This window comes from Salmo salar, chromosome ssa19, assembly GCF_905237065.1.
Source record: "Salmo salar chromosome ssa19, Ssal_v3.1, whole genome shotgun sequence".
NCBI lineage: Eukaryota > Metazoa > Chordata > Actinopteri > Salmoniformes > Salmonidae > Salmo > Salmo salar.
The window spans coordinates 6,032,987-6,047,762 of record NC_059460.1 but is presented as its reverse complement, the minus strand read 5'-3'; the positions used below and the strand labels follow the sequence as shown (position 1 = coordinate 6,047,762).

Genomic DNA, 14,776 nt, shown 5'->3' with positions numbered 1-14,776 from the left:
TATTTCTGTTTTTTTATTTGTAATACATTTGCAAAAAGTTCTGAACCTGTTTTGTTTGTCATTATTTGGTATTGTGTGTAGATTGAGGAAAATGTTTTAATTAAATCCATTTTAGAGTAAGGCTGTAACATAAAATGTGGAGAAGGCCAAGGGGTCAGGATATTTTCCAAATGCACTGTAAATGTAGGATACATGTTGATTTGTGCAAAAGATTGTAAAAGTTGTGGAAGTGGCTGTCTCACTGACCTAGGCCATTTTGGACTGGTCACCTGACCCACAAGGCCACAACTTACGGAGCATGGGTTTAACCAGAACTGATCATTGAAAACGTAACATTTTGAATAATAAATTCGTTATTCTGTTTATCATTATCCAATATTTCCTTTAGACAATGAAAGCAAAAAAGCATACTGTTTTGTTTTCAGATTCAAATTAAATAAACGAGGAACTACACTTCACTCGTTTTTTTTTTAATCTTGTCGTCTTATAGGAAATATTAATTGGCCAAAACGTACACGCACCTTACAGGTAGGTGTTCCTAAATTGGACAGACCAGGTGATCTATCAAAGACCAGAGTCTGTTCTCTCTTTGTCCCTCTTTCTCTCGCCTCCACAGCCAGTGGCCATTCCAGGCCAAAGCTGGTAATTTCATGTCTGATAGTGAAGTAATGACACAATGTGTGAGTGCAGAGTGCATTCCGCTGCGCAGGTAACTACTGGGTTGGGATTGAATGCTAATGTTAAAGTCAAAGTACTCAAGGTAAAGTGTGAATAGTCTTAAAAACTCTCAACAAAAGTGTGTTCCAATAGTCTTTAATAGCTGAAATGCCATTGTTTCATTATGTGACGCACTGAGAAGCTACTGAATTCTCAGATTATGTGAAAATCCCTAATAATCAGAATCTTCTGAATATTACATCTGATATAGGGGATGCTAGCGTGTGTGAAGTACTGACCTGATTGTATGAAATGTGGACTACACATTCCTTTTGACTATAGCCACATGAACATGGATGAAATCATTCTCTTTTTGTCCTTCAAAAGTTAATTTCAAGTCAACTATTTTTGGATGAGCTGCATACGGTACAAAGGCAAACATATTGAGTTTTTTTATGGACAGTCATCTCTGTTGTCCATCACCTGTCAACGGATGGCTCAATCCCTCATTTTTGTACACAAAATCTCAGTGGCCTTTTAGCGCTGTACATGTAGACCATATTCCTCTAGATGAGGAAAGCTATTGTTGTTTTACCCCTCAGGTGATAAGAATTGGTACAGAGCCGTGTTCCTGGAGACCACAGCGACTGAGGCCAGTGTTATCTATGCAGACTACGGCAACTCCGAGAAGCTCCCCTTCGCCAGCATTCTGCCCATTCCCACAGAGTTCCTGGAGCTCCCTTTCCAGATTGCCCGCTGTGCCCTCACAGGTAAGAGGGGCCACACATGGCAGAAGTCAACTGCACAGTCTGAAGTTAACGCCTAGCCCTGTAGCTGTGATCTTGTCCCATTGTCTGTCTGGGCCTGTAGGAGAACTTTGAGATGTGATCTGTGTCTGTTGTATGTCTGTGTGACTGGTCTGTCTAGTTTCTGTGGCACTCATTTTCTGTACATAAAAAGGGATATGATCTATGATATGTGTCTTCCTGTCAACTGCCTGTGTGACTGATCCGTCTTGTTTCTGAGTCTTCATCCCTGTATTTAAGAAGTGCTCTGAGATGATACCTGTCAGTCTGTGTCATGTTGTCTGTCTGTTTGGCCCTGCTGTAGGTAAGGAGCACTTCCCGTCAGTGTGGCCCGTGGAGGTCCTGGAGCTCTTCAGTGCCCTGCTGAGTGACGGAGTGCTGGCCTCTGTCCAGGACTTCGATGGCAACTCCAACCTGCTGTCAGTCACCCTGCAAATAGAGCGAGGCGGGGGCCACCTCAACACTATGATCCTAGAGGGGCTGCAGAGCACACAAACCGGTAGCGCCAAGACCTCCACCCCCAGACAGGAGCCAGGCCAGACCAAGACCCCCATCATCGCCACAGCTCCAGTCACGCCGGCCACAGCTCCAGTCACGCCGGCCACAGCTCCAGTCACGCCGGCCACAGCTCCAGTCACGCCGGCCACAGCTCCAGTCACGCCGGCCACAGCTCCAGTCACGCCGGCCACAGCTCCAGTCACGCCGGCCACAGCTCCAGTCACGCCGGCCACAGCTCCAGTGACTGGTGTGTCAGTTCAGACATCCGTGTTCTTGTGGTACTAATAGACAGTATCAAAGGGATATTGTAGTGTGTGGCAGGTAGCCTAGAGGTTAGAAAGGCAGGCCTGCAACTGGACGGTTTCCAGTTCGAATCCCATGTGTGACAGGAAAATCTGGTGGTATTTCTAGGTATCATAGATGCCATTTCCTGCTGTTGTGCCCTTCAGCAAGGCACTTAACCCCTACACTGCTCCAGGGTCACCGCACTGTGGCAATGTAACCATTTGTTTTGTTTTTTGCATCTTGCTCATTGTGTTTGTAGTATCTTCTAATTAAATATTACACATAACCTTTTAGATGAGCTGTATATATAAATCTTATGTACTTTCAGATTATGCTGCACCGAAGAATACCGAACCCAAGGAACCACAGAGCCTAACTTGCTCAAAGAGCGTGAATGGTATGTCCAAATGACTCATCAGATACTGCTTACTTGATCACTTTGACACATTATTGGCACATTTTACCCAGCTGTTGGTTTCCAAGTTGGATAAGCACTGACTCCAGTATTTGTTCTCCAGATTATGCCTCTCCATGCTGCTGCCGGGACTTGGTGCAAAAGGTGAAACACATTTTTCCACTATTGCTACTAACATATTCTGGTGGTGGCACCAGCCCATGATTTGGTCACACAGTAATTGTTGCTTTGTCACGCAGTAGAAAAAAAACGTATAAAGTAATTCACAGTGCTAATGAGATGGTATGATTCAAGTCAATAAATACATTGTTTAATCTGACATATCCAAGAAAGATTTCAGATATTTTGATATGTAACCTAAACCAGTTATTCATTTTAGGCTATTGTTGCTATATTTTACTCTCAAAATAGGACTCCAGAATTAGATTTATTTTGTTCAATCAAATCGAAGTTTATTGGTCGTGTATACAAATTTGCAGGTACATTTGAAATGAGTGTGTTTCTAGAACCATCGGTGCAGTAATACCTAGCAATAAAATAAACACACACATAGTCTCCCCCAAAAATAAGAAATGAGGAAATATCAGAACGAGTAATGTCAGAGACCTTGACTTTTTCCACATTTTGTTATTAATATTATTATTCTTAAATGGAGAGAAAAAAAATTAAATGACCATCTTACATGAAATTACCAGCTATGGAATGGCACTACTGGCTGTGGAGGTGAGAGAGAAGGTCCCACAGTTGACAGTGCATGTCAAAGCAAAAACCAAGCCATGAGGTTAAAGGAATTGTTCGCAGAGCTACAAGACAGGATTATGTCGTGGAACAGATCTGGGGAAGGGTACCGAAACATTTCTGCAGCATTGAACGTCCCCAAGAACACAGTGGCCTCCATTCTTAAATGGAAAAAGTTTGGAACCACCAAGTCTCTTCCTATTGCTGCCAGTAAGATTGCACCTAAATCAACCATTTATCGGATCATCAAGAACTTCAAGGAAAGCTGTTCAATTGTTGTGAAGAAGGCTTCAGGGCCCCCAAGAAAGTCCAGCAAGCGCCAGCACCGTCTCCTAAAGTTGATTCAGCTGCGGGATCGAGGCACCACCAGTACAGAGCTTGCTCAGGAATGGCAGCAGGCAGGTGTGAGTGCATCTGCACGCACAGTGAGGCAAAGACTTTTGGAGGATGGCCTGGTGTCAAGAAGGGCAGCAAAGAAGCCACTTCTCTCCAGGAAAAACATCAGGGACAGACTGATATTCTTCAAAAGGTACAGGGATTGGACTGCTGAGGACTGGGATAAAGTCATTTTCTCTGAATCCCCTTACCAGTTGTTTGGGGCATCCAGAAAAAAGCTTGTCCGGAGAAGACAAGGTGAGCGCTACCATCAGTCCTGTGTCATGCCAACAGTAAAGCATCCTGAGACCATTCATGTGTGGGGTTGCTTCTCAGCCAAAGGAGTGGGCTCACTCACAATTTTGCCTAAGAACACAGCCATGAATAAAGAATGGTACCAACACATCCTCCGAGAACAACTTCTCCCAACCATCCAGGAACAGTTTGGTGACGAACAATGCCTTTTCCAGCATGATGGAGCACCTTGCCATAAGGAAAAAGTGATAACTAAGTGGCTCGGGGAACGAAACATAGATATTTTGGGTCCATGGCCAGGAAACGGCCCAGACCTTAATCCCATTGAGAACGTGTGGTCAATCCTCAAGAGGCGGGTGGACAAACAAAAACCCACAAATTCTGACAAACTCCAAGCATTGATTATGCAAGAATGGGCTGCCATCAGTCAGGATGTGGCCCAGAAGTTAATTGACAGCATGCCAGGGCGGATTGCAGAGGTCTTGAAAAAGAAGGGTCAACAGTGCAAATATTGACTCTTTGCATCAACTTCATGTAATTGTCAATAAAAGCCTTTGACACTTATGAAATGCTTGTAATTATACTTCAGTATTCCATAGTAACATCTGACAAAAAAATCTAAAGACACTGAGGCAGCAGACTTTGTGAAAATTTATATTTGTGTCATTCTCTCAACTTTTGGTCACGACTAGAAAAGCTGTATGCAGCACTAGTTGTTTTGGATGAACCATGACTAGAATACAGTCTATACATATGAAGTGGGTAAAACAGAATGTAAACATTATTATTAAAGTGACCAATGTTCAATAACTATGTACATAAGGTGAAGGGTAGCGTACCGAGTGGTAGCCGGGCTAGAACAGTGATTAAGGCTAGTGGTGACAGAATCAGTTTCTGTCTCTCAGTCCCAGCTTTGATGCACCTGTACAGTGAAATGTATTTTTGAGCACTGGCTATCCGTTTATTTGGCCCTTGTTTCTGATTTGATTTGTTTCTGTGAAATCTCAAATTCATTGAACCTTATGCTCTTTTAACACTAGAACCGCCAACGTCTTTTGAACATGGTCTTTTGAGCGTCATGTGATTTAACAATTGTAATATTGCTGCCATTTTTAGTCATGTCACCCTCCGTCCTTGACTTTTCCTAAATAAGTCTTTCACACACTTACGTTGTGAGAATTTCGATACCACAGAGTTTGTTTCTTAAGACCTGCCTAAACGAAATGATGAGTTTCTTTGTGATGGTGTATATTAAATTGATTTATTAGACTGTTAAAATAGACACGCCAAGGGTGTGACATTGGCCTGGATGAGTATGCCTCGAGGCCCGGCGGTTCTAGTGTTAAGGACCATCTTCTGACCAAAGTGTAGAACCAACATGTTTTGAACCCCCTTCTCTTTCACAGATTGACCAACTGGAAGAGCACATTCTGTTCCTCATGAAGCAAATAGGTGGATGGTCAAAGTGACTGCCATACACAACGACTACACAACTCTATGTTCTAGGAATATTCATGAATACATGTAGGTATTCAGTTTAAGGGATTTATGCTTTGCAGTTCAGTTGGGATGTTCTCTCAAGGGTTTTTGGTGGGTGAATGTTGCATCTTGGCTGTGAAAAGTATTTACATTATGGATATATGTTGGAACAGCTCTTGATCAGGACTTAGTTTTAAACTTTGGTTTAAAATTGCTAATCTAATCATATTTTACACTTTCATCATAAACTATATCATAATTGTACTTTACAGAAGTAAGCAATCTTGGAAATGTTATTGTTTTGTGACCATGTGGTCAATGCATCAGTAATGTTAGGTACCATAGTCTTCTTTTCAATATACTGTATCCAGAATCCAGCTCTGAATTCAGATCCAAGCTTTAAGGTTGTTCCCATTGCTCAAGTCACAGCAACATTACATGATTATGTGCCTTCTCATTTAGTGTTCCACCATCTGTTGAAGAGGCATGGTTTCTCATTTACTTGTTTTAATTAAAGTTCAGTTTGGGATATGGAATGGCTTTGTGACATTAAAGGAAAGCATTTACTTGAGCGGATTTCTTGATGGATAACCAAACAGCCGGGTCACAGACTACATGCCAATTAGAAATGTGTTTTAGTGCTTGATCTAAGGTAAGAAGACGACAATATTTATTTTCCTGTGTGTGAAATAACTTCGCTAGATATTTGGGCCCTCATTTGCTCCTTGTAGATCTTACTTTTTGTCAAATTATCAATGTTCATTTTGAGTTGAAGACCTTTAACGGAGAATGTTGCTCTCTTTCAACCTAATCTGTATTTTTTATGTTAATGGAATGTTATAAAAGGGTGAAGACACTTTTTTTTGTGTGATTTTTACTTGTTTTTGAGAAACCCCAGTCGTGATAGACTTCCTCATTGCTCGTTGTGCAGTGTGCGGGTGTCCAAAAAGACCCACGTGCTTTTAGAAACACACGCTCTCTGTATGGTGATGTAGGTCTTTAGATGTTGTACACATGCAATTATGTGATTCCGAACTTCATCCGCAACGTTATATTCCATTTTGTGCAAGTCCAGCGGTTTCCCTTACCAGCTTGTGCTACTTCTCTGTGTAGCCTGCGCAGCACAGAAGAAACGGTAAGTACATTCATTTCTTTGACACTTGTCAATATAAAAACTGACTTATACCCATAAGTTTAACAATTAAATATTTTAATAAAATTAGTAAGCTTTGGTTTTCAGATGTAAGAATGTCCCTGTTTTTAGTTACATTTAAAATCCTCGGTTTTAGTGGCTTTCAACTTTCTATATCCACCCTGAATCTACCCTTCCAGTGGGATCAAGATTTTCCAGATTTTCTGCATCAAAACTAACCTAATCACACTACCTTGGAGTTTTGAAAAATGCAACTACAACATTGAATAATCAGAATAAAATGTTCAGTTTTGAAGTACCCAATTCTAAGATTGAATCCCATCCGATTGACGAAATCCGATCAATAAAGTAAAAAAAAAATGGGCCTATGGGATGTTGAAGCATTGGGTAAAGTGGGGCAAAACACTTTCCTTGGCTGCCACAGTAGTTAGTGTAGGGTGGTTTGTGTCAAACTGAATTGATTTATGATGGGGAGGTGTCCGGTGGTAATAAAATTGGGTAATTTAAAATACATAACCAGGTGGTTTCACCCGCGGTTGTAAACAGGGTTTGTGAGGGTCTGATTTCAGGGGATAGGGTTTGAGAGGAAATGGTATGGGTTGGTTGTGGTTTGTTTTTTGAATGGTCTTTTCACTCATGGTATACAGTAGATAACACCTCAAACCCAAGGCTAAATCTGCATAAACATTGTTAGTTCACTGTTACCTCAACATCAAAGTCGCGCCTCTCTAGACCCCATTCTATATTGTAGTAGAAGTAGGGCGGTTTGCATCGAACTCTACTTAAAACTTCGATTTATGAAGGGGTTTGTCCTGAGGAGTAATTAAAATAGGTAACCAAGTGGTCACCTTGCATTGTATGTAAGCACTTTTTATGTAGGTTTTGTGTGTGCCGTTAGACGTTGGTTAGTTTAGGCACTCAAGGCTGAGAGGAAGGGTTTGTCCTGTGATCAGACCAACCCGTTTGAAACCACCAACAAACAACTAGACAATAGGTTGTCTCTTGTGTCTGTTGGAAGTGAGCGAGTGTGTGGGGTTAAGACATTGTCTTTGCTCCCCTTTCCAAAAGGTTTTAATAATAGCCAGATATGTGAAATTAACTACGCCCATCGTGGTTAAATTATTTAGAACCAGAGAACAGGGGTGATTCAAACATGATTATGTTTACAAGTACAGTGGGGTAACAAGAACAGAGCTTTTAACAGGAGACAAGGCCTTCAGCACAAGTATTTCTTGGTTTACCTGTAAAAATGAAATCAAGCCAATTATGATGGGTTGTAATGTATAGAAAGTACACTGTGTAACAAGATGTTTAAACACTGATTCTGTCTGAGGCCATTTGTGTGGGTGTTGTCTGTGGTTGATCTCTGTTTATCATATTAGGCTAGCTTTAGTGTAACTTAACATCTCACAGCGTGACGTTATTGGTCATTTATTTTCAGTGTCTTCCCCTAACTGACTGTTTTTATTTATATATACATTACCAGTCAAAAGTTTGGGGACACTTACTCATTCCTTTTTTTTGTTACTGTTATCTACATTGTAGAATAATAGTGAAGACATCAAAACTATGAAATAATGTAATCATGTAGTAACCAAAAAAGTGTTGAACAAATCAAAATATTTGAGATTCTTGAAAGTAGACACCGTTTGCCTTGACAGCTTTGCACACTCTTGGAATTCTCTCAACCAGCTTCACGAGGCCTGGAATGCATTTCATTTAACAGGTGTGCCTTTCCCACGTACTGTTTGCTTTTCTGTGCGCATAAGCAACAGTACAATCTCTGACGTGCAGCAACATCTGCATGTCACAAACTCTTCACTTTTTTCTACCAAACCGTGCCATCCCTCCCAGACTCCTGTCTCACTGTGGCAGTTGGGATCACTGTCTAAGTTGGCTCTGTTTGGTGTTGTCTGCGGCGAGGCAGAAATGGCTGCACCTCCTGGAATGTTGAGTTATTTGACAAAGTGTCATAGAAACTGCAGAATATGCTCTTTCTGATACTATAAAGAACAAAAATATAAACGCAACAATTTAAAAGATTTACAGTTCATATAAGAAAATCAGTCAATTGAAATAAATGCATTAGGCCCTAACCTATGGATTTCACATGACTGGGAATATAGATATGCATCGGTTGGTCACAGATACCTTAAAAAAAAAAAAAGGTAGGGGCGTGGATCAGCAAACCAGTCAGTATCCGGTGTGACCATTTCCCTGAGGCAGCGTAGCCACTTTTTTTTTTTTACCTTTTAGCTAGGCAAGTTAGTTAACATTCTTATTTTCAATGACGGCCTAGGAACAATGGGTTAACTGCCTTGTTCAGGGGCAGAAAGACAGATTTGTACCTTGTCAGCTCGGGGATTCGATCTTGCAACTTTCCGGTTACTAGTCCAACGCTCTAACCACTAGGCTACCTGCCGCCCCATCTCCTTTGGATAGAGTTGATCAGGCTGTTGATTGTGGCCTGTGGAATATTGTCCCATTCCTCAATGAGTATGCAGGCTAAGGAAGAACTAGGACATTTTCAGCTTCCACGAATTGTGTACAGATCCTTATGACATGGGGCCATCCGTTATCATGCTGAAACATGATGGCGGGGGATGAATGGCACGACAATGGGCCTCAGGATCTCGTCATGGTGTCTCAAATTGCATTCAAATTGCCATCGATAAAATGCAGTTTTGCGTTGTCTGTAGCTTATGCCTTCCCATACCATGTCGACATCAGCAAACCGCTCTCACACGATGCCAGACACGTTGTCTGTGAGGCCGGTTGAACGTACCTGCCAAATTCTCTAAAACGACGTTGGAGGCCGCTTATGGTAGAGAAATGTATATTACATTCTCTGGCAACAGCTCTGGTGGACTTTCCTGCAGTCAGCATGCCAATTGCGCGCTCCCTCAACTTGAGACATCTGTGGCATTGTGTTGTGTGGCAAAACTGCACATTTTAGAGTGGCCTTTTGTCCACAGCACCTGTGTAATGATCATGCTGTTTAATCAGCTTCTTGATATGCCAAATCTGTCAGGTGGATGGATTATCTTGGCAAAGGAGAAATGCTCACTAACAGGGATGTAAACCATTTGCGCACAATGTGAGAGAAATAAGCTTTTTTGTGTGTGAAACATTTCTGGGATCTTTTATTTCAGGTCATGAAACATGGGACCATCACTTTACATGTTGCGTTTTTATTTTTGTATAATGTATATGGAACTCAATGTTTTACCTGCATGTGACTCTGAAGGAGGATTTGATAAAGTGCATCTGTCAATTACAAGATGTGCCCATCTCTTCGTGTACAATTTGACAACTGATATTGTCACTCATTAGATTATTTTACATTTTATATTGTCTACAGGCTAACTCTCATGTGTGTAATTAGTTTCGGTGTAGTTTCTGGCTGACTGGATTTGTTTCCCGCTCATCAACTTGGAAAGAGTCAAGCATATGTTTTGCATTATTCTAAAGGCCTACTGCAACACGTAGCATGTTTTCGTTTCCCTTACAATAAATGTGATTATTAATAGAGTTATAGTAAATAAAACAGTCCTGTGACAGCTTATTTTTACAAAGTAAACCGCCAAAGAGAATTGTATCAACCTGCAAGACGCAAGGTCAAAATTATTCAAATGAGCGCAAATGCCGATAACTAGGCATAACACAAATTCATCATTACACTATTGTTGTTCTAAATTAAATCAACCTCTTCACCCTCATCATTCAGTTAGGCCTAATTTAAATTACATTGTTAAGTAAGGTGCACAGTTATCGCACATTTATCCATTTGTCATTCATTCCGTGAGTAGAGAGACACAGCGCCTGGCTGGGTGCCAACGCCCTACAGCACAATGTCTTGGCAGGTTAAGTTGGGAATTGGTGTGGGGAAAAATAGGTCAAAAGGCTCGAAATACTTTTCTGTTTGTGATTTCAAAATTCTGACAAATTATCAGTGTAAAATACAAACATGTAGGAAAAGTCAGGGAAGGAGCAGGATGTACAGTAAGTAGCAAGAAAAAGTATGTGAACCCTTAAGAATTACCTGGATTTCTGCATATATTGCTCATAAAATGTTATCTGATCTTCATCTAAGTCACAACAATAGGCAAACAGTGTGCTTACAATAATTTGTGTGTTATTAGTTTATTTTTCTTGTCTATATTGAATAGTTCATTTAACTATTCACAGTGTAGGTTGGAAAAAGTATGTGAACCCCTAGGCTAATGACTTCTCCAAAAGCTAATTGGAATCAGGAGTCGGCTAACCTGGAGTCCAATCAATGAGACGAGATTGGAGATGTCGGTTAGAGCTGCCTTGCCCTATAAAAAACACTAAATTTGAGTTAAATATTCACAAGAAGCATTGCCTAATGTGAACCATGCCTCGAACAAACGAGATCTCAGAAGACCTAAGATTAAGAATTGTTGACTTGCATAAAGCTGGAAAGGGTTACAAAATTATCTTTAAAAGCCTTGATGTTCATCAGTCCACGGTAAGACAAATTGTCTATAAATGGTGAAAGATCAGCACTGTTGCTACTCTCCCTATAAGTGGCCGTCCTGCAAAGATGACTGCAAGAGCACAGTGCAGAATGCTCAATGAGGTAAGAATAATCCTAGTGTCAGCTGAAGACTTACAGAAATCTCTGGAACATGCTAACATCTCTGTTGACAAGTCTACGATATGTAAAACCCTAAACAAGAATGGTGTTCATGGGAGGACACCACGGAAGAAGCCACTGCTGTCCAAAAAAACCATTGCTGCGCATCTGAAGTTTGCAAAAGTGGACCTAGATGTTCCATATTCTGTGGACAGACAAAACTACAGTTGAGCTGTTGGGAAGGAACACATATGTGGAGAAAAAAAAGGCACAGCACACCAACATCAAAACCTCATCCCAACTGTAAAGTATGGTGAAGGGAGCATCATGGTTTTGGGCTGCTTTGCTGCCTCAGGGCCTGGACAGCTTGCTATCATCGATGGAAAACTTAGGAATTCAATTTATCAAGACATTTTGCAGGAGAATGTTAGGTTATCTGTCCGCCAATTGAAGCTAAACAGAAGTTGGGTGATGCAACAGGACAACGACCCAAAACACAGAAGTAAATCGACAACAGAATGGCTTCAACAGAAGAAAATACACCTTCTGGAGTGGCCCAGTCGGAGTCCTGACCTCAACCCGATTGAGATGCTGTGTCATGACCTCGAGAGCAGTTCACACCAGACATCCCAAGAATATTGCTGAACTGAAACCATTTTGTCTGATCCACAACTACAGAAAAGTTTGGTTGAGGTTATTGCTTCCAAAGGAGAGTCAACCAGTTATTAAATCCAAGGGTTCACATACTTTTTCCACCCTGTACTGTGAATGTTTACACGGTGTGTTCAACAAAGACATGAAAACGTATAATTGTTTGTTATTAGTTTCAGCAGACTGTTTGTCTATTGTTGTGACCTAGATGAAGATCAGATCAAATTTTATGATCAATTTATGCAGAAATCCAAGTATTTCCAAAGGGTTCACATACTTTTTCTTGCCACTGTAGTTATTTATTTTGGGGGAAAACATTTGTGTGCCAAAATCAAGTGGTTCTAGTGTTAATGCTGAAATTGCATCAAACCTGAATAGCGAGTTGCACAAACACAGTCCATTTGGCCGCTCCAACGTTCTTCTCATCTTTGCCCATGACAATATTACAACTTGTCCAACTGAGGACAATCCCCTTGTTGGCTTCTTTTCACTATACCTTTGTCGCCTAACTTTTGTTTTACTTCATTAAAAAAGTCCTCATGCAATCACATGAGGTGAGTGGCTGGAACCATTTTCAGCTGGACATTTTATTTTGTGTTGCAATGGGTTGGCACAGAAAACGCTTGCGCAGTTCTCATCAGCTCACACATTAAATTAACAGAGCACTGGTCCAGTCGGTAAATCTATTTGAATTGCACATACCTGAGACCTGTGGCAATTATATCAGAACTAACCGAGATCGAAGACAGCATAGTGTGTCTAATTTTGTCATTTTCTATGACATTTCCTCCCTTAATTCTCAACCTAATAGAAAATGACTTACAAGCATTGTCATCAAACAAGCATTAACATGATTTGGAAAGAGGGAAAAGGAAATACTTTCTTACACTTAATACACTACCAGACAAAAGTTTTAGAACACCTGCTCATTCAAGGGGTTTTCTTTATTTGTACTCCTCTACATTGTACAATAATAGTGATGACATAAAAAGTTATGAAATAACAAATTACTCATGTAGTAACCAAAAAGTGTTAAACAAATAAAAATATATTTGAGATTCTTCAAATATCCACCCTTTGCCTTAATGACAGTTTTGCACACTCTTGGCATTCTCTCAACCAGGTTAACATGGAATGCTTTTCCAACAGTCTTGAAGGAGTTCCCACATATGCTGAGCACTTGTTGGCTGCTTTTCCTTCACTCTGTGGTCCAACTCATCCCAAACCATCTCAATTTGGTTGAGGTCGGGGGATTGTGGAGGCCAGGTCATCTGATGCAACACTCCATCACTCTCCTTGTTGGTCAAATAGACCTTACACAGCCTGGAGGTGTGTTTTGGGTCATTGTCCTGTTGAAAAACAAATGATAGTCCCACTAAGCCCAAACCAGATGGGATGGCGTATTGCTGGAGAATGCTGTGGTAGCCATGCTGGGTAAGTGTGCCTTGAATTCTAAATAAATCACTGACAGTGTCACCAGCAAAGCACCATAACACCACCCCCTCCATGCTTTATGGTGGGAAATACACATGCGGAGATCATCCGTTCACCCACACCGCATCTCACAAAGACAGGGTGGTTGGAACCAAAAATCGAAATTTGGACTCCAGACCAAAGGACAGATTTCCACCGGTCTAATGTCCATTGATCGTTTTTCTTGGCACAAGCAAGTATCTTCTTCTTATTGGTGTCGTTTAGTAGTGGTTTCTTTGCAGCAATTCGACCATGAAGGCCTGATTCACACAGTCTCCTCTGAACAGTTGATGTTGAGATGTGTCTGTTACTTGAACTCTGAAGCATTCTGAGGCTGGTATCGCTAACTTATCCTCTGCAGCAGAGGTAACTCTGGGTCTTCCATTCCTGTGGTAGTCCTCATGAGAGCTAGTTTCATCATTGCGCTTGATGGACATTTTCTTGACATTTTCCGTATTGACTGACCTTCATGTCTTAAAGTAATGATGGACTGTCGTTTCTCTTTCCTTATTTGAGCTGTTCTTGCCATAATATGGACTTGGTATTTTACTAAATAGGGCTATCTTCTGTATACCCCCCTACCTTGACACAACACAACTGATTGGCTCAAACGCATTAAGAAGGAAATAAATTCCACAAATTAACTTTTAACAAGGCACACCTGTTAATTGAAATGCATTCCAGGTGACTACCTCCATGAAGCTGGTTGAGAGAATGCCAAGAGTGTGCAAAGCTGTCATCAAGGCAAAGGGTGGCTATTTGAAGAATCTCAAATATAAAATATATTTTGATTTGTTCAACACTTTTTTGCTTACTACATGATTCCATATGTGTTATTTCATAGTTTTGATGTCTTCACTATTATTCTTCAATGTAGAAAAGAGTAAAAATAATAACCCTTGAATGAGTAGGTGTTCTAAAACCTTTGACTGGTAGTGTACATTCCAATAGTAAATTACCTCGGTTGTCTTTGTTCGTAATTAGTTGTACTGTATCATCCAGAAAGCATATGTATTGATGCACTTCAACATTAGAATTCTGATAACATGGTAAAACAAAACCCCTACTATCAATGTCCCCATCATGGCTATACAACCCAAATGTAGAATGACAGTCCTTAGTAATTAATGTTGAGTCTATCACTCAAATTCAAGACCTTCAATTTAGCACACACCGACATGGTTACATGCTGACCAGACCGGACACGTCGCGTGTGCTAACGTTGCAAAATAAATGTACACATACAGTTGAAGTGGGAAGTTTACATACACCTTAGCCAAATACATTTAAACTCCGTTTTTCACAGTTCCTGACATTTAATCCTAGTAAAAATACCCTGTCTGTCTTAGGTCAGTTATGATCACTTTTTTTTAAGAATGTGAAGTGTCAGA

General features: G+C 40.7%; 1 protein-coding gene across 6 annotated transcripts in view; it reads left to right on the top strand.

Annotated features, from left to right (window-relative positions):
- Nucleotides 1–6,364, top strand: part of tdrd1 (tudor domain containing 1) — a 99,445-nt gene extending 93,081 nt beyond the window's left edge. For all 6 annotated transcript variants that reach the window (XM_014157066.2, XM_014157068.2, XM_014157065.2 and 3 more), the window contains 5 exons: nucleotides 1,260–1,427; nucleotides 1,768–2,208; nucleotides 2,575–2,643; nucleotides 2,765–2,805; nucleotides 5,436–6,364. In XM_014157066.2, the coding sequence (XP_014012541.2) occupies nucleotides 1,260–1,427; nucleotides 1,768–2,208; nucleotides 2,575–2,643; nucleotides 2,765–2,805; nucleotides 5,436–5,498 (782 nt within the window). In that variant the 3' untranslated portion in view covers nucleotides 5,499–6,364. The remainder of the gene's footprint in view (nucleotides 1–1,259; nucleotides 1,428–1,767; nucleotides 2,209–2,574; nucleotides 2,644–2,764; nucleotides 2,806–5,435) is intronic.
- The last annotated feature ends 8,412 nt before the right edge of the window (nucleotides 6,365–14,776 follow it).